This window comes from Lynx canadensis, chromosome X (genome assembly GCF_007474595.2).
Source record: "Lynx canadensis isolate LIC74 chromosome X, mLynCan4.pri.v2, whole genome shotgun sequence".
In the NCBI taxonomy this organism is placed as follows: Eukaryota; Metazoa; Chordata; class Mammalia; order Carnivora; family Felidae; genus Lynx; species Lynx canadensis.
In genome coordinates, this window is record NC_044321.2 from 59,786,910 (window position 1) to 59,814,418 (window position 27,509).

The window sequence follows — 27,509 nt, forward strand, 5'->3', positions numbered from 1 at the left end:
ATTGTTCAGGCATAACAAGAGTGCATTCTAATACATGCCACAGCATGAATGAACCTTGGAAACATGCTAACAGAAAGACACCAGACACCAAAGACTACGTATTGTTTGATATCATTTATATGCAATATCCAGAAAGGAAGGAAATCTAATGAGATAGAAAGTAGATTAATGGTTGCCAGGATCTGGGGATGGGGGAAAGAGGGAACTATTGTTTAATGCATATGGGGTTTCCTTTTGAAGTGATGAAAATATTCTGGAACTAGATAGTGGTGATGGCTGAACAACACTGTGAATATACTAAATACCACTTAATTATACATTATGAAATGTACACTTTAAAATGGAATTTTAGGAATGCTGGGGTGGCTCAGTCAGTTAAGTGTCTGACTTGATTTCAGCTCAGGTCATAATCTCAAGGTCATGGGATAGAGCCCCATGTCAGCTCACTCTGTCAGCACAGATACTGCTTGGGATTGTCTCTCTGTCCCTCCCCCAGCTCACACACACACAAACTCTTTCAAAATATATAAACATTTGAAACAATGGAATTTTATATTATGTGAATTTTAGCTGGACAAAAATTGTCTCCTTCACACTATTTAGAAAGCTTATAGGTAACTAGAAAGGCTGAGTGGTTGGGAATTTTGTAGGCCTAAACTGGGTGGGATGATGATAAGATTCAGATAAGAACTGCAAATGTCTAACATTTAAGACCACATTTTCTACATTTTTAATTGCTAAAAAGAAAAGATGAGTTTTGGGGGCCTATTTGATAGCCATGATATTAATTTCTCTAATACCAAATGCATTCCAGTCTACCACCAATTGTCCACCTAAAATGTGTTTACTAGCTCATTGCATTCTAATCCTCAAAAAGGCTTGGTTAGTGCCAGAAATAGGGCATCCAGGCATTACATCTTATTCCAAACCCAAACTAACTTATTGAATAACCACAAAGTTTTCATCACATATTAGCAGTAACAATTCTGTCTTTCAAGCAGGTTCAGTATGCCACACAAAAGTTATATTCTCAAGGACAGCCCCCAAATTAAAGGGTTTCTCCAAGTGTTACTTTTAATTATCAAAATTAAAAAGAATTGTTTAAAATTTTATATTAATAACTAGAATAGTTAAAATTTATTTTTAATTTTTTTAATGTTTATTTTTGAGAGAGAGAGAGAGAGAGAATAAGTTGGTGAGGGGCAGAGAGAGAGAGAGAAGGAGACACATAATCTGAAGCAGGCTCCAGGCTCTGAACTGTCAGCACAGAGCCTGACTTGGGGCTCCAACCCATGAGCTGTGAGATCATGACCTGAACCAAAGTCAGTTGCTTAACTGACTGAGCCACCCAAGTGCCTCTAGAATAGTTAAAATTTAAAATGACAATATCAGGGCTGCCTGAGTGGCTCAGTTGGTTGAATTTTTTATCTTGATTTTGGCTCAGGTCATGATATGGTCGTGAGATCGAGCCCTGTGTCGGCTCTGTGTTGAGGGTGGAGCCTGCTTGGGATTCTCTCTCTCCCTTTCTCTCTGCTCTTCCCCCACTTGTGTGCATTCTCTCTCTCTCTCTCTCTCTCTCTCTCTCTCTTTCTCTCTCAAAATAAATAAATAAACATTAAAAAAAATAAAACTAGACCTATCCTAGATCCAGTCATCATGCTACTGGGTATATACCCAAAGAATACAAAAACTCAAATTCAAGAGATTATATACACCCCTATGTTTATTGCATTTTTTTCTATAATTGCCAAATATGGCAGCAGCCCAAGTGTCCATTGACAGATGAAGGGATAAATAAGATGTGGTATGTGTATTATTAACACATTATTCAGTTATATTGCAACATATATATGTTATATAAGTTATATGTTGCATATGTTATATGTTGTTACATATAATATGTTGCAATATGTTGTTGCAACAACATGGATGGAGCTAGAGAATATAATGTTAAGTAAAATAAGTCAGTCAGAGAAAGACAAATGCCATATGATTTCACTCGTGAAATTTAAGAAACTAAGCAAATGAACAAAGGAAAAAAAATGAGAGAGACAAACAAGAAACAAGTTCTTAATAGAGAACAAACTCATGGTCACCAGAGGGGAGGTAGGTGGGGGGATTGGTTAAATAGGTGATGGGGATTAAGGAGTGCACTTTTCCTGATGAGCACCATGTGTTGTATGTAAGTGCTGACTCACTAAATTTTGTGCATCTGAAACTAATATTACACTGTATGTTAACTATACTGGAATTAAAAATTTAAAAAGAATAAAATTTAAAAAATAGATGATAATGTTTATTTATTTGTCAATTTTTGCCTTTCAGTTAGATGGTTTAATCCATTTATATTTCAGATAATTACTCATAAGGAAGGACTGCTGCCATTTATTTTCTATATATCCTATATCTCTTATGTTTCTCAATTCTTCTATTACTGTTTTCATTTGTATTTAATTTCATTTTTCTTGTGTACCATTTTGGTTCCATAAGTGGAGAAATTTATATCAGTATTTTTCCTAATGTTTGGAAGCTGTTTAAATATCTTTCATCATTCCTTTTTTTCTACTTTACAACCTAACTTGTTTTATAGTAGTCACAGTATAAATGTCTGATACAGTTATAAACTCTTTGATTAACCTTCTCAAATACTGCATGAAACACTTTGGTTCAAGGGAGTACAGTTTGACAATAATAATTTAACTATTGTAATTTTTTTCTAGGAGTTGTCTTCCAGAATATCACTGGGTTCTAATATTATACAGTTTTACAAAATTGAAATAGATGAGTCCTCAGTATCCAAGTTGTTCTTGCTTTTTAATTTTATCACCAGTTCAGATAATGGTTTCTTAGTCTTCAAGGTATCTATGGTCAGTGATCTTGCAATAGACTATCCTTCAATAGGCTATCATTTACCTTAATCATTAAGAGTCCTTTTTAAATATTACCTTGAATCTCTTTTGTAATGGAAAATTATTTGCTTTTTTAAAAAATCTCTTTTTTTTTAACGTTTATTTATTTTTGAGACAGAGAGAGAGAGAGCATGAACAGGGGAGGGTCAGAGAAAGAGGGATACAGAGAATTCGAATCAGGCTCCAGGCTCTGAGCTTGTCAGCACAGAGCCCGACGCAGGGCTCGAACCCACGGACCGTGAGATCATGACCTGAGGCAAAGTCGGACGCTTAACCGACTGAGCCACCCAGGCGCCCCAAAATCTCTTTTTGTTTTTGTTTGTTTATTTGTTTTGTTTTTGACATTTCTACTTTCCTCTGTCTTTAGTCTTTATGGAGTAACCAGTATTCTTACCTTCTGGTTTGGCTGTTGTGGAAGTGTAAATATAGACTTCCAGTAGGTCCAGGTAAAGAACACAAAGATGGCATGGTAGAATATGAGGTAGATAACTGAAATTTAAGAGAAAAAATCAGTGTTTACACTATTTTTTGTCCATTCCTAAGAGTTCTGAAAGACATAAAATTAAACAACAAATGTGTTTTGTTTTCCTATTACCAAGTATTTTCTAGTACTCTTACAAAATTTTAATTCTTAACTTTTTCTCATGAAGTGACAGAAACAAGATGTAGTGCCAAATTTTTAATGACACTTTCTGGAAGTTTCATGTTTTAAAAGTTACCATGTGATTCTAAAACTAAAGGGGAAATTTTCTTTATAACAATGTGAGGGAAGTTACCATCGCCACTTATCATTATCTCTGCCACTGTAGGTGCTAAAAGATGATAATGATATTATTCGCACAACACTACAGTTTACAATGCCATTTAATATTATCTCATTTTATTGTTTCAATAACTTTGTGAGATAGGAAGTAGGATAGGGACAGTTGATTAACTATCAGGAGTGGTTGGTTATGCAAAGTGACACAGCTATTATATAATGTATTCAGATCTTAAACACAGGGTTACTGACTGTAAATCACAAATTCTTTTCAGTAGCCTCAAAGAATACACACTTTTTAAAGTAGTATGGATTCATATTTATTGAAGCCAATAATTAGAGACATTTTCTTTTTCAGCACTAGAAAGGAAGGTTCCCCATGACTGCATAATTGCATCTGGTTAGGGTCACATCCTTGGACTAAGACTGGTGGGGGAATAATCTGCAGTCCTAATTTTACATAAAAATACCAATAAACTTAGTATAAAAATCACAGTGAACTTTCACTTACAACATCAACATTGTTAAAGTCATTATGTAAACAGCACTTTCAACTTTGTTAAATAAAACATGACAGTATCTTCAGATTATATAGTTTTGAAATATCAGTTGTATCTTTGTGACAGCTGTAAAAGTGGCTTCCCACTGCTTAATTTTTTATACTCGTTGCCTCCTGGATAGTTCTGATATCAGAAATTTCAGTATTCTTCACAAAGGTCATTCATTATAAGACTGATGGCCAGTTTACTGTTTCATTGTGAGCCTTGCATTGCAAGGACTTAAGAAAGACTCAAGGGAATGATGCCTCAAGACCAAGTTAATACGGGTAAGCCTCTCACACATTTATGACTAAATTGAAAAAGCTGTACTCTGAGCCCAGTGCTCCTTGTCTTGTGTTCAATACCCTTTTTATGTGCTTAATTTGTGTCATTAAGAAATCTCACTTTCAAATTCAAGCAATTTAAAGTAAAACATAAAAGTTCACTGTACACATACATCTACCTTCTACTTCCCCATCCTAAGGCATAATACCCATTTAATATTTGGCATGTATCATTCCAGATCTTCTGATTTTCATGTTTATATAAATCTATGAAGACAACATGCATATGGAATTTTTATAATATTTAAAAATTTTTATTGTATGTCTTTTGAAAAGCAATACATTCACAACATTCAAAATTTGAAGGTATAAAGTGGTACACAGGAAAAATCTCCCCTCTGTCCCTCTCAGCCACCAAGTTTCCCTCCTGAAAGCAACAAATGTCACAATTTCATGACTTCATCCTGTACCCTTTTAGATTTTAAACATATGGGAGTACTGAAACAGGGTGGTTTTTTCCCCCCACACAAATAGCAGTATTGGCACTGTTTTGCACAGTTTTGCACTGATTTCTTTTTCATTTTCTCTAAGTTGGAAATAATTCTACTTACTATAACTTGGAAAGAGTGAGCTTCCTCACTCTCCTACAAACAAATGTTGCAGGGGAGGGGGCACCTGGGTGGCTCAGGTCATGATCTCACGGTTCATGGGTTTAAGCCTGGCATCGGGCTCTGCACTGACAGTGTGGGCCCTGCTTGGGATTGTCTCTCTCTCCCCTCCCTCTGCCCCTCCTCCACTCACACCTTCTCTCTCTTAAAAATAAATAAATTAATAAAATAAATAAAATAAATAAATTTAAAATATTGCATTGGTTTTCATTGCATCAGTGTACCACAATTTGACCAAACTGTTTCTTATGAAAAATATTAATTGTTTCCTTTTTTCTTGCTATTAAAAACAATGTAATGAAAAAACCTTGCCCAAACATAGGCCTTTGGTAGACACTGTCAAGCTGACATTAAAAAAAAATGAAAAAAAAGCTTTTTTTCCATTGTGGGGGAACCATAGGTCCCACAGAGCCATTCAGGTGATGCTCATGCCAGGGCATTGCAGGGTGGAGCTATGAGGGGGGCAATTGAGAGAAGGGAGCATGGGGATCCTGCTCACACTGAATCCAAGACCTCCTCCCGCCACCTGACCACTGCCTCTTTCCTGCTATTGCCCTGTCCATGAACTCTTCCACACTTGCTTCATGGCTGGGCACTAGAAGCTTCCACATGGCCACTCAGTGGATTGTGGCTCTCCAGGTCCTACGATCAAGTGCTGGGGTGGTACAGTGAACAAGACTGTGGTTAGAAGGGACCTTGGACATCACCTGCTCCAACACTCATTGCACAGATTCAACTAAGGTACATACAAGGGTCTGTTATACTCTGTCATCTCCCTGGCAGTTTCAGGGCATGGCAGAGAGGATTTCTAAGTTCCATATGTATCACACCACGAACTGGAGGCCTATTCATCTTTACAATAAAAATTCACTTGGGGAAGAGAGAGGGAAGATAGCAGTGCAGTAGGTGGACTCTAAGCTCATCTCATCTCAGGAATACAACTAGATAATTATCAAATTATCATAAAGAGACCAGAAATAGACCTGAAGACTGACAGAACAAGCTCCACAGCTAAAGGGTGAGAAGAAGCCATATCAAAGAAGGTAGGAAGTGGAGAGACATGGTTTAGGGGAGAAAAGGATCATGGGTGCTGTGGAGAGGAGGGAAATGTGGTCACAGAGAAGGGTGATAGAGAGCTTTGAGCACATAGGGGGATTCAAAAGAAGGTTTCCCCAAAAACCATTGGCTTGGAAAATGACGTGGGCCTAATTTCATGAGTTCTTGAAACCAGCAGGGCTTAAACCTTGGAGTTTTAAAGGTCAGCAGTCTTGGATGGGATTGAGCCTGGAGGACAGTGTACTGCTCTTGGACAGAAGGCAGAAGCTGGGGGTGGACAGCAGGGAAACAGCAATCTGAAGAACAGTGGGCACACAGTGGGGAGATTATTTACTCTACTCAGAGAACATCCCTGAGATGCAGCATTCAGAGACGCCTCTCCAGGAACAAAAGTCTTGAATGGCGCTCTATCCCTCCTCTTCCCTTCAGCATAAACACAATGCCACCTGCAAGAGGCAGTACAGAACTGGCACTGGCTGCCTAATGTGCTTACACCAAGCCCCATACTGCTGCACTCTTGTGGGACTGCCCTTTGCAGTCACGCTTGCCTCAGGCATGGCAGGTCTTTCTCCCAGAAAACCAGCGCAAATTCCTGCCCATACCACATGTCCTTGCCAGAAAGTTCTGAAGGACCTCAGTTCTGGTGGAAGAGTTGTCAGATTTCATTTCATAAGCAGACTGGAGCACATCTAGTTAAAACTCACCACATTCAGACCAGAGACCAAACACTGCACACACCTGGGCAAGGGGAGCCTCTGCAGACTGGCCTGAAGGAAGTGCAGACAAAACACAACAGCAGAGTACAAGCAGCACACACCAAAGACATTCCTTGAAGCAACAGGCCCTTGGCATTACATGACCTATTCTTCATAAGGCCATTGCTTTCAGGAGCAGGAGACATAACTGGCTTTTCCAACACACAGAAAAAGGCAGAGACATAGACAGACTGCCAAGACAGAAGATTTTCTCCTAAATGAAAGAACAAGATAAGGCCATGGCCAGTGATCTAAATAAAACAGATATAAGTAACATGACTGATGGAGAATTTATTTATTTATTTTTCAATATATGAAATTTATTGTCAAATTGGTTTCCATACAACACCCACTGCTCATCCCAAAAGGTGCCCTCCTCAATACCCATCACCCACCCTTCCCTCCCTCCCACCCCCCATCAACCCTCAGTTTGTTCTCAGTTTTTAACAGTCTCTTATGCTTTGGCTCTCTCCCACTCTAACCTCTTCTTTTTTCCTTCCCCTCTCCCATGGGTTTCTGTTAAGTTTCTCAGGATCCACATAAGAGTGAAAACATATGGTATCTGTCTTTCTCTGTATGGCTTATTTCACTTAGCATCACACTCTCCAGTTCCATCCACGTTGCTACAAAGGGCCATATTTCGTTCTTTCTCATTGCTCTGTAGTACTCCATTGTGTATATAAACCACAATTTCTTTATCCATTCATCAGTTGATGGACATTTAGGCTCTTTCCACAATTTGGCTATTGTTGAGAGTGCTGCTATAAACATTGGGGTACAAGTGCCCCTATGCATCAGTACTCCTGTATCCCTTGGGTAAATTCCTAGCAGTGCTATTGCTGGGTCATAGGGTAGGTCTATTTTTAATTTTTTGAGGAACCTCCACACTGTTTTCCAGAGTGGCTGCACCAGTTTGCATTCCCACCAACAGTGCAAGAGGGTTCCCGTTTCTCCACATCCTGTCCAGCATCTATAGTCTCCTGATTTGTTCATTTTGGCCACTCTGACTGGCATGAGGTGATATCTCAGTGAGGTTTTGATTTGTATTTCCCTGATGAGGAGAGAAGTTGAGCATCTTTTCATGTGCCTGTTGGCCATCTGGATGTCTTCTTTAGAGAAGTGTCTATTCATGTTTTCTGCCCATTTCTTCACTGGATTATTTGTTTTTCGGGTGTGGAGTTTGGTGAGCTCTTTATAGATTTTGGATACTAGCCCTTTGTCCGATATGTCATTTGCAAATATCTTTTCCCATTCCGTTGGTTGCCTTTTAGTTTTGTTGGTTGTTTCCTTTGCTGTGCAGAAGCTTTTAATCTTCATAAGGTCCCAGTAATTCATTTTTGCTTTTAATTCCCTTGCCTTTGGGGATGTGTCGAGTAAGAGATTGCTATGGCTGAGGTCAGAGAGGTCTTTTCCTGCTTTCTCCTCTAGGGTTTTGATGGTTTCCTGTCTCACATTCAGGTCCTTTATCCATTTTGAGTTTATTTTTGTGAATGGTGTGAGAAAGTGGTCTAGTTTCAACCTTCTGCATGTTGCTGCCAGTTCTCCCAGCACCATTTGTTAAAGGGACTGTCTTTTTTCGATTGGATGTTCTTTGCTGCTTTGTCAAAGATGAGTTGGCCATACGTTTGTGGGTCTAGTTCTGGGGTTTCTATTCTATTCCAATGGCCTATGTGTCTGTTTTGTGCCAATACCATGCTGTCTTGATGATTACAGCTTTATAGTAGAGGCTAAAGTCTGGGATTGTGATGCCTCCTGCTTTGGTCTTCTTCTTCAAAATTCCTTTGGCTATTCAGGGTCTTTTGTGTTTCCATATGAATTTTAGAATTGCTTGTTCTAGTTTCGAGAAGAATGCTGGTGCAATTTTGATTGGGATTGCATTGAATGTGTAGATAGCTTTGGGTAGTATTGACATTTTGACAATATTTATTCTTCCAATCCATGAGCAGGGAATGTCTTTCCATTTCTTTATATCTTCTTCAATTACCTTCATAAGCTTTCTATAGTTTTCAGCATACAGATCTTTTACATCTTTGGTTAGATATATTCCTAGGTATTTTATGCTTCTTGGTGCAATTGTGAATGGGATCAGTTTCTTTATTTGTCTTTCTGTTGCTTCATTGTTAAAGAATGCAACTGATTTCTGTACATTGATTTTGTATCCTGCAACTTTGCTGAATTCATGTATCAGTTCTAGCAGACTTTTGGTGGAGTCTATCGGTTTTTCCATGTATAATATCATGTGACTGATGGAGAATTTAAAGAAACAACCATAAGAATACTCACTGGGCTTGAGAAAAGAAGACATCAGTGAGACCTGTATCACAGAGATAACAGTTAAAAGAATCAATCAAAGATAAAAAGTACAATAAACGAGATTGGAAACAGGCTTGATGCAATGAAAAGCAAGCTGGAAGAAGCAAAGGGATTAATTAGTAACACAGAACAAAATAATGAAAATAATGAAGCTGAACAAAAGAGAGAAAGAAGATGTATGCAACATGAGATAGACTTAGGGAACTCAGTGACTCCATCAAACATAATAACATTTGTATATGAGTCCCAGAAGAAGAAGAGAGAAAAGGGGGAAGAAAATTTATTTGAGGAAATAATAGCTGAAAATTTCCCTAGTCTGGGGAAAGAAACAGTTATCCAGATCTAGGAGGCAGAGAGAACTCTCATCAAAATCAATGAAAGCAGGCCAACACCAAGACATATAATAATTAAATTTGCAAAACATAGTGATAAAGAAAAAATCTTAAAGTGGTAAGAAAAAAGAAGTCCTTAGCTGACAAGGAAAAATCCATAAGGCTAGCTGGAGACATCTTAACAGAAACTTGGTAAGACAGAAGGCAGTGGCATGATATGTTCAAAATGCTGAAGTGGAAAAATCCGCAACCAAGAATACTCTATATAGCATGGCTATCATTCAGATAGAAGCAGAGATAGAGTCTCCCAGAGAAACAAAAACTAAAGGAATCTGTGACCACTAAACTAGCCCTGCAAGAAATATGAAGGGGACTCTTTGAGGGCAAAGGAGAAACCAAAAGTGACAAAGATAAGAAAAGATCAGAGAAATCACCAGAAACAATGACAAAACATGAATAAAGTGATAATAAATACATGCTTACCAATAATTACTTTGTAAATGGACTAAATGCTGAATAAAAATACATAGGGTGTCCGAATGGATAAAAAAAGAAGGCCCATCTATATGCTGTCTACAAGAGACTCATTATAGACCTAAAGACACCTGCAGATTGAAAGTGAGGGGATGGAGAAACATTTATCATGCAAATAGTTGTCAAAAGAAAGCCAGAGTGAGGGAGGGAGGCAAACCATAAGAGACTCTTAAAAACAGAATAAACTGAGTGTTGATGGGGGGTGGGAGGGAGGGAGAAGTGGGTGATGGACATTGAGGAGGGCACCTGTTGGGATGAGCACTGGTTGTTGTATGGAAACCAATTTGACAATAAATTTCATATTAAAAAAACCAAATTATTCCACATTCGTGTAAAAACAGACTGGAAAAAACAGACAAATAAGGGCACTATAACATAATAAAGGATACAATACAAAAAGAAGATCTAACAATTACAAATATTTATGCACCTATAAGGAAGGACCCAAATACATGAAACAATAACAAACATAAAGGAACTAATTGATAACGATGCAAAACTAGTAGGTGGCTTAACATCCCAGTTACATCAATAGATCATCTAAGCAGAAATTCAACAAGAAAACAATGGTTTTCAATGGCACACTGGACCAGGTACTTAACAGTTATATTCAGAACATTCTATTCTAAAACAGTTGAATATACATTCTTTTCAAGGGCACCTGGAACATTCCTCAGAACAGATCACACATTAGGTCACATATCAGGCCTCAATAAATACAAAAAGATTGAAGTCACATCATGTAGCTTTTCTGACCACAACACTATGAAACTAGAAGTCAATCCCAAGAAAAATGCGGAAAAAACATTAAAACATAGAAGTTAAACAATATCCTACTAAATAATGAATCAATCAACCAGGAAATCAAAGAAGAAATAAAAAAATCATGGAAACAAATGCAAATAAAAATACAATGGTCCAAAACATTTAGGATTGAGCAAAAGTGGTGCTAAGAGGGATGTATATAGCAAAACAGGCTGAATTCAAAAAGCAAGAATAGTCTTAAATAAACAGCCTAACCTTTCATCTAAAGAAGCTAGAAAAAGAACAACAAAGCCTAAAGCCAGCAGAAAGATGGAAATAATAAAGATTAGAGCAGAAATAAATGATCTAAAAAACAATAGAACAGATCGATGAGAGCAGGATCTGGTTCACTGAAAAAAATTCATAAAATTGATAAACCTATAGCTAGACTTATCCAAAAAAGGGGAAAGTAATCAAATAAATAAAGTCACAAATGAGGGACAGGAAAGTACAACCAATACCCCAGAAATAGAAACACTATTTGAACAAATTGGACAACTTGGAAGAAATGGATAAATTCCTAGGAACATATAAACCACCAGAACTGAAAGAAGAAATAGAAATCTTGAACAGACCAATAACCAGGAAAAAAACTGAATAAGTAAGTAAAAACCTCCTGACAAACAGAAGTCCAGGAACAGAGAGCTTCACAGATGAAATCTACCAAACATTTAAAGAAGAGTTATACCTATTCTTCTCAAACCATTTCAAAAAAATAGATGAGGAAGGAAATGTTCCACATTCATTCCATGAGGCCAGCATTATCCTGATACCGAAACCATAAAAAGATACTACAAAAGAAGAGAACTACAGGCCAATATCTCCGATGAACATACATGCAAAATTTGTCAACAAAATACTAGCAAACTGAATAGAACAAGAAATTTAAAAATTACTCACTTCAATCAAGTGGCATTTATTAACAGGAAGCAAGGGTGTACAATATTTACAATCAATGTTTTACACCACATTAATAAAAGAAATGATAAGAATTATATGATCATTTCAATAGATGCTGAAAAGCATTTGACAAAGTGCAACATCCATTCATGATAAAAAAAAAAAGTAGGCTTACAGGGAACATTCCTCAATATAATAAAGGCCATCCATGAAAAACTCATAGCTCATATCATACTCAATGGGGAAAAACTGAGAACTATTCCTCTAATTCAGGAACAAGATAGGGATGTCCACTCTCACCACTGTCATTCAACATAGTACCTAAATTACTAGCCACAGCATTCATACAACAAAAAGAAATAAAAGACATACAAATTATCAAGGAAGAAGTCAAACTTCCGCTATTTACAGATAACATGATACTTTATACAGAAAGCCCAGAAGACTCCACCAATAAACTGCTAGAACTGATACATGATTTTAGTAAAGTCTCAGGATACAAACTCAACATATAGAAATCTGATGCATTTCTATACAGCAATAATGAAGCAGCAGAGACATAAATTAAGGAGTCAATCCCACTTACAACTGCACACACACAGAAAAGATACCTAGGAATACACATAACCAAAGAGGCGAAAGACCTGTACTCTGAAAACTAGGAAACACTGACGAATGAAATTGAAGAGGACACAAAGAAATGGCAAGACATTCCATGCTCATGGATTGGAAGAACAAATATTGTTAAATGTCTATGCTACCCAAAGCAATCAACACATTTAATGCAATCTCTATCAAAATACCACCAACATTTTTCACAGAGCAAGAACGAACAAACCCAAAATTTGTGCAGAACCACAAAAGACCCCAAATACCAGAGTAATCTTGAAAAAGACAAACAACCCTGGAGGCATCAAAATTCTGGATTTAAAGTTATATTATAAGGCTGTAGTGATAAAAACATTATGATACTGGTACAAAAAAGACACATAGATCAATGGAAAAGAAGAGGAGACTCATAAATGAAACCACAAATATATGGCCAATTAATCTTTGACAAAGCAGGAATTAAAATTAATGGGCAAATGACAGTTTCTTCAACAAATGGTGCTGGGAATACTGTGGTATGATACTGCAGTATAATATTGCATGCATCATGCAAAAGAATAAAACTGGGTCACTTTCTTACACCATACACAAAAATAAATTCAAAATGGAGGAAAGATCTAAATGTAGACATAAAATCATAAAAATCCTAGAAGAGAACACAGGTAATAACCTCTTTGACATCAGCCATAGCAATTTCTTTCTAGATATATCTCCTGAGGGAAGGGAAATAAAAGCAAAAATAAACTACAGGACTTTATAAAAATAAAAAGCTTCTCCACAGTAAAGGAAAAAACTAAACTAAATAGTACCCTATGGAATGGATTAAGGTATTTGCAAATGATATATCTGATAAAAGATTAGTATCCAAAATATATAAAGATATTATAAAACTCAACACCCCAAAAATGAATAATCCAATTAGAAAATGGGCAGAAAACATGAATGGACATTTTTTTCAAAGAAGAAATACAGATGGCCAACAGATATATGAAAGATGGTCAAATATCACTGATCATCAGGGAAATACAAATCAAAACTACAATGAAATATCACCTCACACATGTCAGAATGGCTAAAATTAACAACATGAGAAACAACTAGTATTGACAATGATGTGGAGAAAGGAGAACCCAGTTGTACAGTTGGTGTGAATGTCAACTCTTGCAGCTACTGTGGAAAATAGTATGGAGGTCCCTCAAAAAGTTAAAAATATAAGTATCCTATGATCCAACAATCACAATACCCCCAAAATACAAAAACACTAATTTACAGGGACACATGTACCATATGTTTATAGCAGCATTATTTACAATGACCAAATTACAGCATCAGCTGAAGTGTCCATCAATTAATGAATGGATAAAGAAGGTGTATATATAATAGAATATTAGCAATAAAAAAGAATGAAATCTTGCCATTTGCAACAACATGGATGGAGCTGTAGAATACTATGCTAAACGAAATAAATCAGTCAAAGGCAAATACCCTATGATTTCACTCATATGTGGAATTTAAGAAACGAAACAAATACACAAAGGGAGAAGAGAGAGAGAGATGCAAATAAAGAAAAAGATTGTTAACTATGGAGAACATGATGGTTATCAGAGGGGAGGTGGGTGGAGGATGGATGAAATAGGGGATGGGGATTAAGGAGTGCAGATGTTGTGATAAGCACAAGGTGCTGTGTGGAAGTGTTGAATCATCATGTTGTACACCTGAAACTACTATTACATTGCATATTAACTAACCAGAATTTAAATAAAAACTTAAATGTTCTTCCTCCAAATTTAAGGTAACATATAGTGTAATAGTGGTTTCAGGAGTAGAACTTAGTGATTCATTACTTACATATAACACATAGTACTCATCATAACAAATGACCTCCTAATACCCATCACCCACTTAGCCCATTCACCACCCACCTCCTTCCACCGACCATCAGTTTGTTCTCTAATGCTAAGAGTCTCTTATAGTTTGCCTCCCCCTTTCTTTTTTTTCCTCTTCCCATATGTTCATCTGTTTTGATACTTGGAGACTGAAGAACATCCTAAATTTGAGACTATTGAGCCACATTTAAAATACCTCAGGCTAATTACTGTTAATTTTTTCTGATGACCTTAAAAGATTTGTCAGTGAGGATGGACTAAATGGCTTATAATTAGAGGACAGCTTAGAGTTTCTGTTCTTAATAAAATTACATTGAGTTTGTTTTTAGAGGTGATAGAGCTTCCTTTTTGAAAATTTAGTATTAAGATTTGGGATATAAACACGTTTTGTTATGTGTATACCATCCTTTCCTTTCCTGAGATTAACTTCTGCAAATCCTTAACCAATTGCAATAATTTGTAGGAAAGAAAATGCCATGAAAACACCTTACGTTTTTTCCTCTTTATTTTCAAAATGCTTTTGGTTGCTTTGGTTAGACATTCTTTGCTGATTTTTTTTTGTACCCAGAACTCATCTGATCATAGCTTTTTCTAAACTTAAAAAAATTTTAAGGCTAGGATCCCATTTTTAATGAACTTAAGTAGCAAAACCACTTTTTTTTTCATTCCTTTAGGTAATAGCTATTGCCAAAGTGAAGGAGCAGATACTATTTAATTTTGTTATATAAAGGAGATATGGTTTGCAGACGAATTGTTTTCTTAATAAAGTTGGCATTACAAGGGATATCAGTGTTCACCTGTGCCATCTCTCCAGTTCTAAAATGGTTCTAATCCACTCTAGAATTTTGAAACATGTAATTTGAATCCTTGATAAAATTTACATTTAATTTTATTTTAAGAAACATTGATGAAAAATTGAAAATGATACAAACAATTGGAAAAATATTTCATGCTCATGGATTAGAAGAATTAATATTGTTAAAATTTCTATACTACCCAAAGCAATTTACAAATTCAATGCAATCTTTATCAAAATACCAATAGCATTTTTCACAGAACTAGAACAAATAATCCTAAAATTTGTATGGAAACACACAAGACCCCAAATGCCAAAAGCAATCTTGAGAAAGAAGAACAAATCTGGAAGTACCCCAATTCCAGATGTCAAGTACTCCAGTATTTAAGATATACTACACAGCTGTAATATTCAAAACAGTATGGTATCGGCACAAAAATAGACATATAGATCACTGGAACTGAATAGAGATGCTAGAAACAAACCCACAATTATATGGTCAATCTATGACAAAGACGGCAAGAATATGCAATGAGGAGAGGACAGTCTTTTCATTAAATGTTGCTGGGAGGGGCACCTGGGTGGCTCAATTGGTTAAGCATCCAACTTGATTTTGGCTCAGGTCATGATCTCATGGTTCATGATATCAAGCCCCATACCAGGCTCTGCACTGACAGCAGAGAATCCTTGCTTGGGATTCTCTCTCTCTCTCTCTCTCTCTCTCTCTCTCTCTCTCTCTCAAAAATAAATAAGTATTAAAAAATAAATGGTGCTGGGAAAACTGGGTAGCTACATGCAAAAGAATGAAACTAGATACTTTCTTACGCCATGAACAAGAGTAAACTCAAAATGGATTAAAGTCCTAAATGTGAGACTTGAAACTATAAAATTCCTAGAAGAGAACACAGGCAGTAATTTTTCTGGCATCAACTATGCCAACATGTTTCTAGGTATGTTTCCTGAGGCAAGGGAAATAAAAGCAAAAATATACTATTGGGACTACATCAAAATAAAAAAGCTTTTGTACAGTGAAGGAAACCATTAACAAAACAAAAAGGCAACCTACTAAATGGGAGAAGATATTTGCAAATGATATATATGATAAAGGGCTAATATCTAAAATATATAAAGAACTTAAACATCTCAATACCAGAAAATTTTTTGAAAAGACAATCCAATTTAAAAATGGGCAGAGGAGGGAGGAGCCAAGATGGTGGAACAGCATGGAAGTTTTTTGTGTGTCTTGTGTCCATGAAATACAGCCAGATCAACATTAAACCCTCCTACACAACTAGAAAACTGATTGGAGGATTGACAAAACAATCTGCACAACCTGAACCATAGAATTCAGCAGGTACATGGTGCAGAGAGGTGAATTTGGGTAGTGAGAAGCTGCAGAGGGTAGGGAACAGCTTTTGCGGACAGAGAGGACAGAGATGGGAGGGTGGGAGGATACGGGAAAAGCACCCCTCCCCAAAAGCAGCTGGAGAGAAAGTGGACAATTGGAAATAGCTGCAGGGACTAAACTAAAAAGGGACAAAGGAGAAAGGAGAGGGTTTAAATTCCATTAAGACCATAAACAAGGGGAGTGCAAAGGCTGCAACTCTGCAGCTCAATACCTGGTGAAGCTCTGGTGGGAAAGGCAAATCCCCAGGAACAGGGTAGGGTCTGGGAGGTTCTCAGGCCACACGGGGAAAAGCGGTTCCACTGCTGGAAGGACATTGGTAGAGACTGTTGAAGCCACCTGGTACCAGCAGACCCCAGAAAACAGCCACATTTGCTGGTGCTGGAACAAGGTCATTAAGGGTGAAGCCTGGTGCCAGATGTGTGTTGTGATTTTCCATAATCCCTGAAACACTGCTGCTACACTGTCTTGCAAACTTTTTCTGGGGCGGGCTGGCACCTGGCCATAGTCTTGGGGCACCGGCAGCAGCAGTGTCCAGCAAGCATTCCTGGGTGGAGCCGACGTTCAGCCATTGCTCGGTGAGACCCTCCTGCAGAGGGGCAGAACGGGTCAAAGCCACACTCCTTTAGAAGTAAGGGGCCGGGGAAAACAGCCACATCTGACACAAAACTCATACTGCCTGGGGCCTGGTCATGGAGAGTGAAAAAGTGGGGAATGGACAAAAGCTGAAGACAGGACGGGTGCATGATTGCTGATCTGGGAGAACAGACTGGGTAGCTGGGTGGCACCATTTTCACTGCTCCTGCGCATGTGCATACGCACCTATGAGCAACACAACAATCCACCCCAGTAGGCTAGCAGTGCCATCTAGTGGAGAGTGGAGGTGTTACACTGAGCGCCGCCCAACTGGGACAACTTCGCTCTTCAAGAACACAAGTCTCATCGGCCGCTTAGTTTATGGACTATAAAGTGCTACATAGACTGACTTCTAGCGGTAAACAAAGTAATTTCAATCCTACTTCAATCTGTTAGCAGGTTCATCTATTCAATTTTATTTCTTTTCTTTTTTCTTTTTCTCTTTTACACTTCTTTTTCTTGAATACAGAAGGAGAAAAAATTCATTTTTACTTTCAATTTCTATTAAAAATATTTTTATTTAAAATATTACTGTATTTTTTGCTTTTATGTAAATTTTTCCAAATTCTATTTTACTTCCATCATTTTATTTTAGTCTACTACAGTATATTCACTTTTTCAGATTTTCAAACGATTTCCTTTTTTAAAATCTTTTTTCTCTTTTTCATTTCTTTTCTCTTTTCTTGAATACAGAAAAAAATTCATATTTATTTTTAATTTTTATTAAAAATATTTTTCTTTAGTTTTTTCTACTATATTCTTTACTTTTATGTGTATTTTTTCAAATTCTATTTTACCCCCATCATCTCATTTTAGTCTACTTCAGTGTATTCATTTTTTCAAATTCTCAAATGATTTCCTTCCCCCTCCTTTTTCTTTCTGTAATCTGTCAAACGACTTTCAACACCCATACCAAAACACACTTAGGGTCTAGCATCATCTATTCGATTTCTGTTTGTGTGTGTTTTTTTAATTTTAATATATTTTTGATTTGAAGTTTTTTTATTTCAATTTTTCTACTCCATTAATTCCTTTTCTCCCTTCAAAATGACAAAACTTAAGAATTCACCCCAAAAGAAAGAGCATGAAGAAACGACAGCCAGGGATTCAACCAAAACAGATACAAGCAAGATGTCTGAACCAGAATTTAGAATCACGATAATAAGAATACTAGCTGGAGTCGAAAATACATTACAGAGATAAAAGAACTAAAAAATGGCCAGAATGAAATTAAAAATGCTATAACTGAGCTGCAATCACGGATGGATGTAGCAACGGAAAGGATGGATGAGGCAGAACAGAGATTCAGCGATATGCAGGACCAACTTATAGAGAATAATGAAGCAGAAAAAAGAGGGAGATTAAGGCAAAAGAGTACGATTTAAGAATTAGAGACATCAGTGACTCATTAAAAAGGAACAACATCAGAATCATAGGGGTCCCAGAGGAGGAAGAGAGAGAAATAGGGGTAGAAGGGTTATATGAGCAAATCATAGCAGAAAACTTTCCTAACCTGGGGAAAGACACACACATCAAAATCCAGGAAGCACAGAGGACCCCCAATATATTCAACAAAAACCGACCATCAACAAGGCATATCATAGTCAAATTCACAAAATACCCAGGCAAAGAAAGAATCATGAAAACAGCAAGGGAAAAGAAGAACCTAACCTACAAGGGAAGACAGATCAGGTTTGCAGCAGACCTATCCACAGAAACTTGGCAGGCCAGAAAGGAGTGGTGGTGTATATTCAGTGTGCTGAATCAGAAAAACATGCAGCCAAGAATTCTTTATCCAGCAAGGCTGTCATTCAAAATAGAAGGAGAGATAAAAAGTTTCCCAGACAAGCAAAAATTAAAGGAGTTTGGTGACCACTAAACCAGCCCTGGAAGAAATTTTAAGGGGGACTCTCTGAGGGGAGAAAAGGTAAAAATATAAATACATAAATAAATAATAAATAAATAAATAAATACCAAAAGCCAAAAAGATTAGAAAGGACCAGAGAACACCACCAGAAATTCCAACTCTACAAGCATCATAATGGTAATAAATTCATACCTTTCAGTCCTTGCTCTAAATGTCAATGGACTCAATGCTCCAATCAGAAGACATAGGGTAACAGAATGGATAAGAAAACAAGATCCATCTATATTCTGTTTACAAGAGACCCACTTTAGACCTAAAGGCACCTTCTGATTGAAAATAAGGGCATGGAGAACCACCTATCATGCTAATGGTCAACAAAAGACAGCCAGAGTAGCCATACTTACATCAGACAATTTAGACTTTAAAATAAAGACTGTATCAAGAGATGCAGAAGGGCATTATATCATAATCAAGGGGTCTATAGACCAAGAAGACCTAACAATTGTAAACATTTATGCGACAAATGTGGCAGCACCCAAATATATAAATCAATTAATCACAAACATAAAGAAACTCATTGATAGTAATACCATAACAGTTGGAGTCTTCAACACCCCGCTCACAGCAATGGGCAGATCATTGAATCAAAACATCAACGAGGAAACAACGGCTTTGAATGACACACTGGACCAGATGGACTTAACAGATATATTCAGAACATTTCATCCTAAAGCAGCAGAATATACATTCTTCTCCAGTGCACATGGAACGTTCTCCAGAATGGGCGATGTACTGGGACACAAATCAGCCCTAAGTAAGTACAAAAAGATCGAGATCATACCGTGCATATGTTCAGACCACAATGCTATGAAACTCGAAATCAACACAAGAAAAAATTTGGAAAGGTAACAAATACTTGGGGACTGAAGAACATCCTACTAAAGAATGAATGGGCTAACCAAGCAGTTATCGAGGAAATTAAAAAGTATATGGAAGTCAATGAAAATGATAACACCACAACCCAAAACCTCGGCAGCAAACACGGTCATAAGAGGAAAGTATATAGCAATCCAGGCCTTCCTAAAGAAGTAAGAAAGATCTCAGATACACATCCTAACCTTACGCCTTAAGGAGCTGGAAAAAGAACAGCAAATAAAACCCCAAACCAGCAGAAGACAGGAAATAATGAAGATTAGAGTAGAAATTAATGCTATTGAATCCCCCAAAAAACACAAAACAAAACAAGGAAACAAAAAAAACAGTAGAACAGATCAATGAAACCAGAAGCTGGTTCTTTGAAAGAATTAACAAAATTGATAAACCACTAGCCAGTTTGATCAAGAAGAAAAAGGAAAGGACACAAATAAATAAAATAAATAATGAAAGAGGAGAGATCAAAAGCAACACAGCAGAAAAAAAAACAATAATGAGAGAATATTATGAGCAATTATATGCCAATATAATGGGTAATCTGGAAGAAATGGACAAATTCCTAGAAACATATACACTACCAACAGTGAACAGGAAGAATAGAAAATTTGAACAAACCCATAACCAGTAAGGAAATCAAATTATTAATCAAAACTCTGCCAAAAAACAAGAGTTCAGGTGGCTTTCCAAGGGGAGTTCTACCAAACCTTTAAGGAAGAGTTAACACCTATTCTCTTGAAGCTGTTCCAAAAAATAGAAATGGACGAAAAACTTCCAAACTCTTTCTATGAAGGCAGCATTACCTTTACCCCAAAACTAGACAGAGACCCCACTAAAAAGGAGAACTATAGAGAACTATATATGGAGAACTATAGCTCATCATAGACCATGATGAACATGGATGCAAAAATCCTCAACAATATACTAGCCAACCGGCTCCAACAATACATTAAAAATTATTCACCATGACTAAGTGGGATTTATACCTGGGATGCAGGGCTGGTTCAATAACCACAAAACAATTAACTTGATGCATCACATCAATAAAAGAAAGGACAAGAACCATATGATCCTCTCAATAGTTGCAGAGAAAGCATTTGACAAAATACAGCCTCCTTTCTTATTTTTTTCCCTACATTCCACATATGAATAGTCATACGATATTTGTCTTTCTCTGACTTATTTCACTTAGCAGAATACACTAGCTCCATCCACATTGTTGGAAAATGCAAGATTTCATTATTTTTTATGTCTGAGTAATATTTACACACACACACACACACACACGCACACACACCACATCTTCTTTATCCATTCATCAGTCAATGTACACTTGAGCTCTTTCCATAATTTGGCTATTATTGATAATGCTGCTATCAACATTGGGGTGCATGTTCTCCCTCAAATCTGTATTTTTTGTGTCCTTTGGGTAAATAGTAGTGCAATTGCTGGATCACAGGGTAGTTCTGTTTTTAACTTTTTAAGAAAACTCCATGCTGCTTTCCACAGTGGCCACACCAATTTGCATTCCCAGCAACAGTGTAAGAGGATTCCCCTTTCTCAACATCCTTTTCAACATCTGTTGTTTCCCGTGTTGTTAATTTTAGCCATTCTGATAGGTGTGAGGTGGTATCTCATCGTGGTTTTGACTTGTATTTCCCTGATGATGAGTGATGTTGAGCATCTTTACATGTGTCTCGTAGCCGTCTGTATGTCTTCCTTGGAAAAGTGTTCATGTCTTCTGCCCATTTCTTAACTGGATTATTTATTTTTTAGGTGTTCCGTTTTATAAGTTCTTTATAGATTTTGGACACTAGCCTTTTATTAGATATGTCATTTGAAAATACCTTCTCTCATTCTGTAGGTTGCCTGTTAGTTTTGTTGATTGTTTCCTTCACCTCAGAAGGTTTTTATGTTGATGAGGTGCCAATAGTTCATTTTTGCTTTTGTTTCCCTTGCTTCTGGCAACTTGTCTAGTAAGAAGTTGCCATGGCCAAGGTCAATAAGGTGGCTGCCTGTGTTGTTCTTTAGGATTTTAAGGATTTTGGTCTTACATTTAGGTCATTTATCCATTTTGAATTCATTTTTGTGTATGGTTTAAGAAAATGTTTCAGTTTCATTCTTCATATTGATTCCACTTTTCCCAACATCATCTGTTGAAGAGGCTTTTTCCCATTGGATATTCTTTCCTGCTTTGACCAAGACTAGTGACCATACAGTTGTGGGTCCATTTCTGGGTTTTCTAATCTTTTCCGTTGGTCTATGCGTCTATTTTTATGCCAGTACCATACTGTCTTGATCACTACAACTTTGTAATGTAACTTTACGTATGGAATTGTGGTGCCTCCAGCTTTGCTTTTCTTTTTTAAGATTGCTTTGGCTATTCCGAGTCTTTAATGGTTCCATAGCAATTTTTGGATTGTTTGTTCAAGCTCTGTGAAGAATTGTGTTATTTTGATAGGGATTTCATTAAATGTGTAGACTGCTTTGGTGTTATTTTGATAGGAATTTCGTTAAATGTGTAGATTGCTTTTCTATTTTTTCCTGTTTTAGTTTTGACATTTTAACAATGTTTCTTCTTCCAATCCAAGAGCATGGAATTTTTACCATTTTTCGTGTCCTCTTCAACTTGTTTCATAAGTGTTCTACAGTTTTCAGAGTATAGTTTTTTATTTCTTTGGTAAGGCTTAGTCCTAGGTATCTTATGGTTTTTCGTGCAATTGTAAATGGGATAAATTCCTTGATATCTCTTTCTGCTGCTTCATTTTTGATGTACAGAAATGCACCAGATTTCAGTACATTGATTTCATATCCTGCAACTTTGCTGAATTCATGCATTAGTTCTATCAATTTTTGTTGGAGTATTTCAGGTTTTCTAAAGTACCATGTCATCTGCAAATAGTGAAATTTGGACTTCTTCCTTGCTTATTTAGATGTCTTTTATTTATATTTGTTGTCTGATCAGTGAGGCTAAGACTTCTAGTACTATGTTAAATAGTAATGATGAGAAAGGAAATCCCTGTAACTTTCTTAACCATAGAGGTAAATCTAAAAATTTCCCCCATTGAGCATGATTATAGTTGTGGGATTTAGTATATGGCCTTTATGATATTGAAGCATGTTTCCTCTATCTCTACTTTGTTGAGGGTTTCTATCAAGAATGGATGCTATATTTTGTCAAGTGGTTTTTCTGCATCTGTTGAGAGGATCATATATTTCTTATCCTTTATTTTATTAGTGTGGTGTACCATGTTGATTGATATGTGAATGTTGAACCACCCCTGCAGCCCAGGAATAAATCCCACTTGATTGTGGTGAAACTTCTTTTAATGTACTGTTGGATTCGATTTGCTAGTATACTGTTGAGCATATTTTTGTATCTATGTTTATCAGGGTTACTGGCCTGTAATTCTCTGTCTAGTGGGGCCTTTGGTTTTGGAATGAAGGTAATACTGGCCTCGTTGAATGAATTTGGAAGTTTTCCTTCCATTTCTATTTTTTTGTAATAGTTTGAGAAGAATAAGTATTAACTCTTCTTTAAAATTCCCCTGTGAAACCATCTGGCCCTTGACTTGGTTTTCTTGGGAGATTTTTTTTTCCCCAAAACAGACATTGATTAGTTAGGGAGGCAAAATTAAGTTTACCTGTATAAATAAAATAAGGGAAAGAATCCCAGCTATCTAGTTGGTGGTTAAGTTGATGTTGGAAGATTTTGTGAAGATGGAAACCACCATCTGAAACATTGACAATGATCTCAATGACTCACTTGTTGACTCATAAAGACATTGTTCATCATGAATAACACATTTCTGTCTATAAGCTGTGCATATTCTCCATACACTTTAGTAAGATAGGACTTAAGTGGGATGGAGCAAACTGTGGTCTTCCTTAGACCCTGAGTATCAAACAAAGTCACTCTTGAACCAACATAGCAAATACTTCATATTTTGGCATTATGTCTCCTCAAAACATGATCACCATCAACCTCAATTGAGTCTGATCAGACAATGAGCCACATCCCAGGTGAGAAGCTGCATCTCTGAAGAAACACCTCAATATCACATGGTATGTTATTAGATTTTAAATGGGTTCATGTGATTTTTAGACTTCATCATTCCCCATGTATCTGAACTGGAATGGAGGTCATCAATAAAGACGTGGCAGCTACTTCATAGATAAAATTCAACCCCATTAGGCAGTACTGTGTGGATCCCACAGGTCTTGGCATCAGATTGAACTGTAACTAGCATGCCTGGCCTCGTCTTGATCCTCCAGATGAACTGGAGAAAGTGCATAAGGAAGAGGTGGCTCTCCTTTCCTGTGGGGTTTCTACATCAAAAGTTCTTATATATGATATTCTGTGAATCTGTACTCTCTGATCCTATTATCCCCTCATGTGAGTAGGACAGGAAAAAAGAAACTGCAAAACAGTCAGAAAACAACTAATCATGGTAAAAGTGTGTCTTCACATATCAATAACCATTTTCAATGTAAATGGATATCAAAAGACATAGAGTGGCTGAATAGATAGGAAAAAACAACAATGTTGGGAGATTTTTGATTGCTGATTCAATTTCTTTGCCAGTTATGAATCTGTTCAAATTTTCTATTTTTTCCTGTTTTAGTTTTGGTAATTTGTTTCTAGGAATTTGTCCATTTTTTCCAGACTGCCCAGTTTGTTGGCATATAATTTTTCCTAGCATTCTTTTATAATTGCTAGAATTTCTGGGGTGGGTTGTGATCTCCCCTCTATCATTCATGATTTTATTTACTTGGGTCCTTTCTCTTTTCTTTTCAAGAAGCCTGGCTAGGAGTGTGTCAATTTTATTAATTCTTTCAAAAAACCAGCTCTTAGTTTCATTCATTTGTTCTATTGCGTTTTTTCTATATCATTTATTTATGCTCTAATCTATATTATTTCACTTCTGCTGGCTTTAGATTTTATTTGCTGTCCCTTTTCTAGCTCCTTTAGGTGTAAGGTTAGGTTGTGTATTTGATGTTTTTCTTGCTTCTTGTGGGAGACCTGTATTATGATATACTTCCCTCTTAGGACGATCTTTGCTGTATCCCAAAGGTTTTGGACTGTCATGTTTTCATTTTAATTTGTTTTCATGTATTTTTAAATATCTATTAATTCTTTAGTAGGTTGTTCTTTAACCTACATGTATTTGTGGTCTTTCCAATTTTTTTTCTTGTTGACTTCAACAAGTTTCATAGTGTTATGGTCTGAAATATGCACGATATTATCTTAATCATTTTGTATTTGTTGAGGACTGATTTGTGACCAAGTATATGATCTAGCCTGGAGAATGTTCCATTGGCACTTGAGAGGAATGTGCATTCTGCTTCTTTAGGATGAAAAGTTCTGAATATATCTGTTAAGTCAATCTGGTTCAGTGTGTCATTGAAAGCCAATGTTTCCTCTTGATTTTCTGCTTTGATGATCTGTCTATGGCTGTAAGTGGGGTGTTAAAGTCCTCTACTGTTATTCTGTTATTATCAATGAGTTTCTTTATGTTTGTTATTAATTGATTCATACATTTGGGTCCTTCCAATTTGGGGGCATAAATGCCTAAAATTGTTAGATCTTCTTGATCTAACCCTTAATTATAATATAGTGCTTTTCTTCATGTCTTATTACAGTCTTTGGTTTAAAATCTAGTTTGTCTGATATAAGTATGGCTACTCTGGCTTTCTTTTGGTGTCCATTAGCATGATAGATGGTTCTCCATCCCCTCACTTTCAATCTGCAGATGCCTTTAGGTATCAAATAGTCTCTTTAAGGCAGCATATAAATGGGTTTTTTTTTATTCATTCTGATACCCTATGTCTTTTGATTGGAGCATTTAGTCTACTTACATTCAAAGTGATTATTGATAGCTATGAACTTAGTGCCCTTGTGTTACCTGTAAAGTTGGTGTTTCTGGTGATGTTTTCTGTTTCTTTTTAGTCTTTATTTGCTTTTGGTAATTTTCCTCCTCTCAGAGTCCCCTTTAATATTTCTTGCAGGGCTGGCTTATTGGTCATGACCTCTTTTAGTTTTTATTTGTCTGAGAAATTCTTTTTTTTTTAAATTTTTTTTAATGTTCATTTATTTTTGACAGAAACAGAGACAGAATGTGAGTGGGTTAGGGGCAGAGAGAGAGGGAGACACAGAAGCAGAAGCAGGCTCCAGGCTCTGAGCTGTCAGCACAGAGCCCGACACGGGGCTCAAACTCACGAGCTGTGAGATCATGACCTGAGCCGAAGTCAGACGCTCAACTGACTGAGCCACCCAGGCACCCCTGTCTGAGAAATTCTTTATCTCTCCTTCTATTCTGAATGACAGCCTTGCTGGATAAAGTATTCTTGGCTGAATATTTTTCCCTTTCAGCACATTGAATATGTCATGGCACTGCCTTTGGCCTACCAAATTTCTGTGGACAGATCTGCTTTGATCCATATCTCCCTTACCTTGTAGGTTAAGGGCTTTCTTTCTCTTACTGCTTTCAGGATTCTTTCTTTGTATTTTGTGAATTTGACTATGATGTGTCTTGGTGATGGCTGACTTTTGTTATGTTTAATAGATTCTTGAATTTTGATGTCTGTTTCCTTCCACAGATTAGGAAAGTTTTGAGTTATAATTTGTTCAAATAAACCTTCTGCTCCCTTTTCCCTCTCTTCTTCTGGGACTCCTATGATATGAATGCTATAATGCTTTAAGAAGTCACTGAATTTCTAAGTCTACATTCGTGATCTAAGAACTTCCTTTCCCTCTTTTTTTTCAGTGTCATTATTTTCCATAATTTTATCTTCTCTATCACTGATTCATTCCTCTGCTCTGTCCTTGCTCATTGTCATTGCATCTATTTGGTTTTAAATCTTGGTTTTAGCATTTTTTATTTCAGCCTGACTAGTTTTTAGTTCTTTCATCTCTCTATGGTAAGAGATTCTCTAGTGTGTTCTATGCTTTTCTCAAGCCCAGCTAATATCCTTATGATTAGTGTTTTAAGTCCTGGTTTTGACATCTTACTTGTGTCTGTATTGATTAAAAACCTGGCTATGACCTCTTTCTGTTCCTTCTTTTGGAGTTAATTCCTCTGTCTTGTCATTCTGTCTGGGTCACTGCTTGTGTGTGTGTGTGTGTGTGTGTGTGTGTGACTGTTAGGAAATCCTCTTGCATTCCTGCTCCTGAGAGTAATGGCCATATTAATAAGAGTTAAAAAAAAAAAGAAGCTGTATCCTATTTCCACTAGAGGTGAAGCTTTGTAGCACTCTATGATCAGTAGATTTTGTGTACACGAGGTGTTTGTGCTGTTCTTCTGGTGGTGGGGCCTGCTGCACTGATTCTTAGGCAGACTTGCCCTAGTGGAGATGCAGGGTGCAGGGGGTGGAGCTCGGTTTAAGAAGCTCTGGCCTCCACTGGATAGTGCTGTTTTGCTTACTGAACTTGGTCAGGGCTGATGGGAGATAAGGGGGGGATGGTATCACCCTGCTCTCTCATCCCCAGAGCAGGGGGTTTGCACCGTCCACTCTTCATGAAGCCC

General features: G+C 36.9%; 1 protein-coding gene across 1 annotated transcript in view; it reads right to left on the minus strand.

The window, feature by feature from the left end:
• Nucleotides 1–27,509, minus strand: part of ZDHHC15 (zinc finger DHHC-type palmitoyltransferase 15) — a 211,912-nt gene that overhangs the window by 95,920 nt on the left and 88,483 nt on the right. Inside the window, exon 3 of the mRNA XM_030305662.2 lies at nt 3,304–3,398. Coding sequence (XP_030161522.1) covers nt 3,304–3,398 — 95 coding nt within the window. The remainder of the gene's footprint in view (nt 1–3,303; nt 3,399–27,509) is intronic.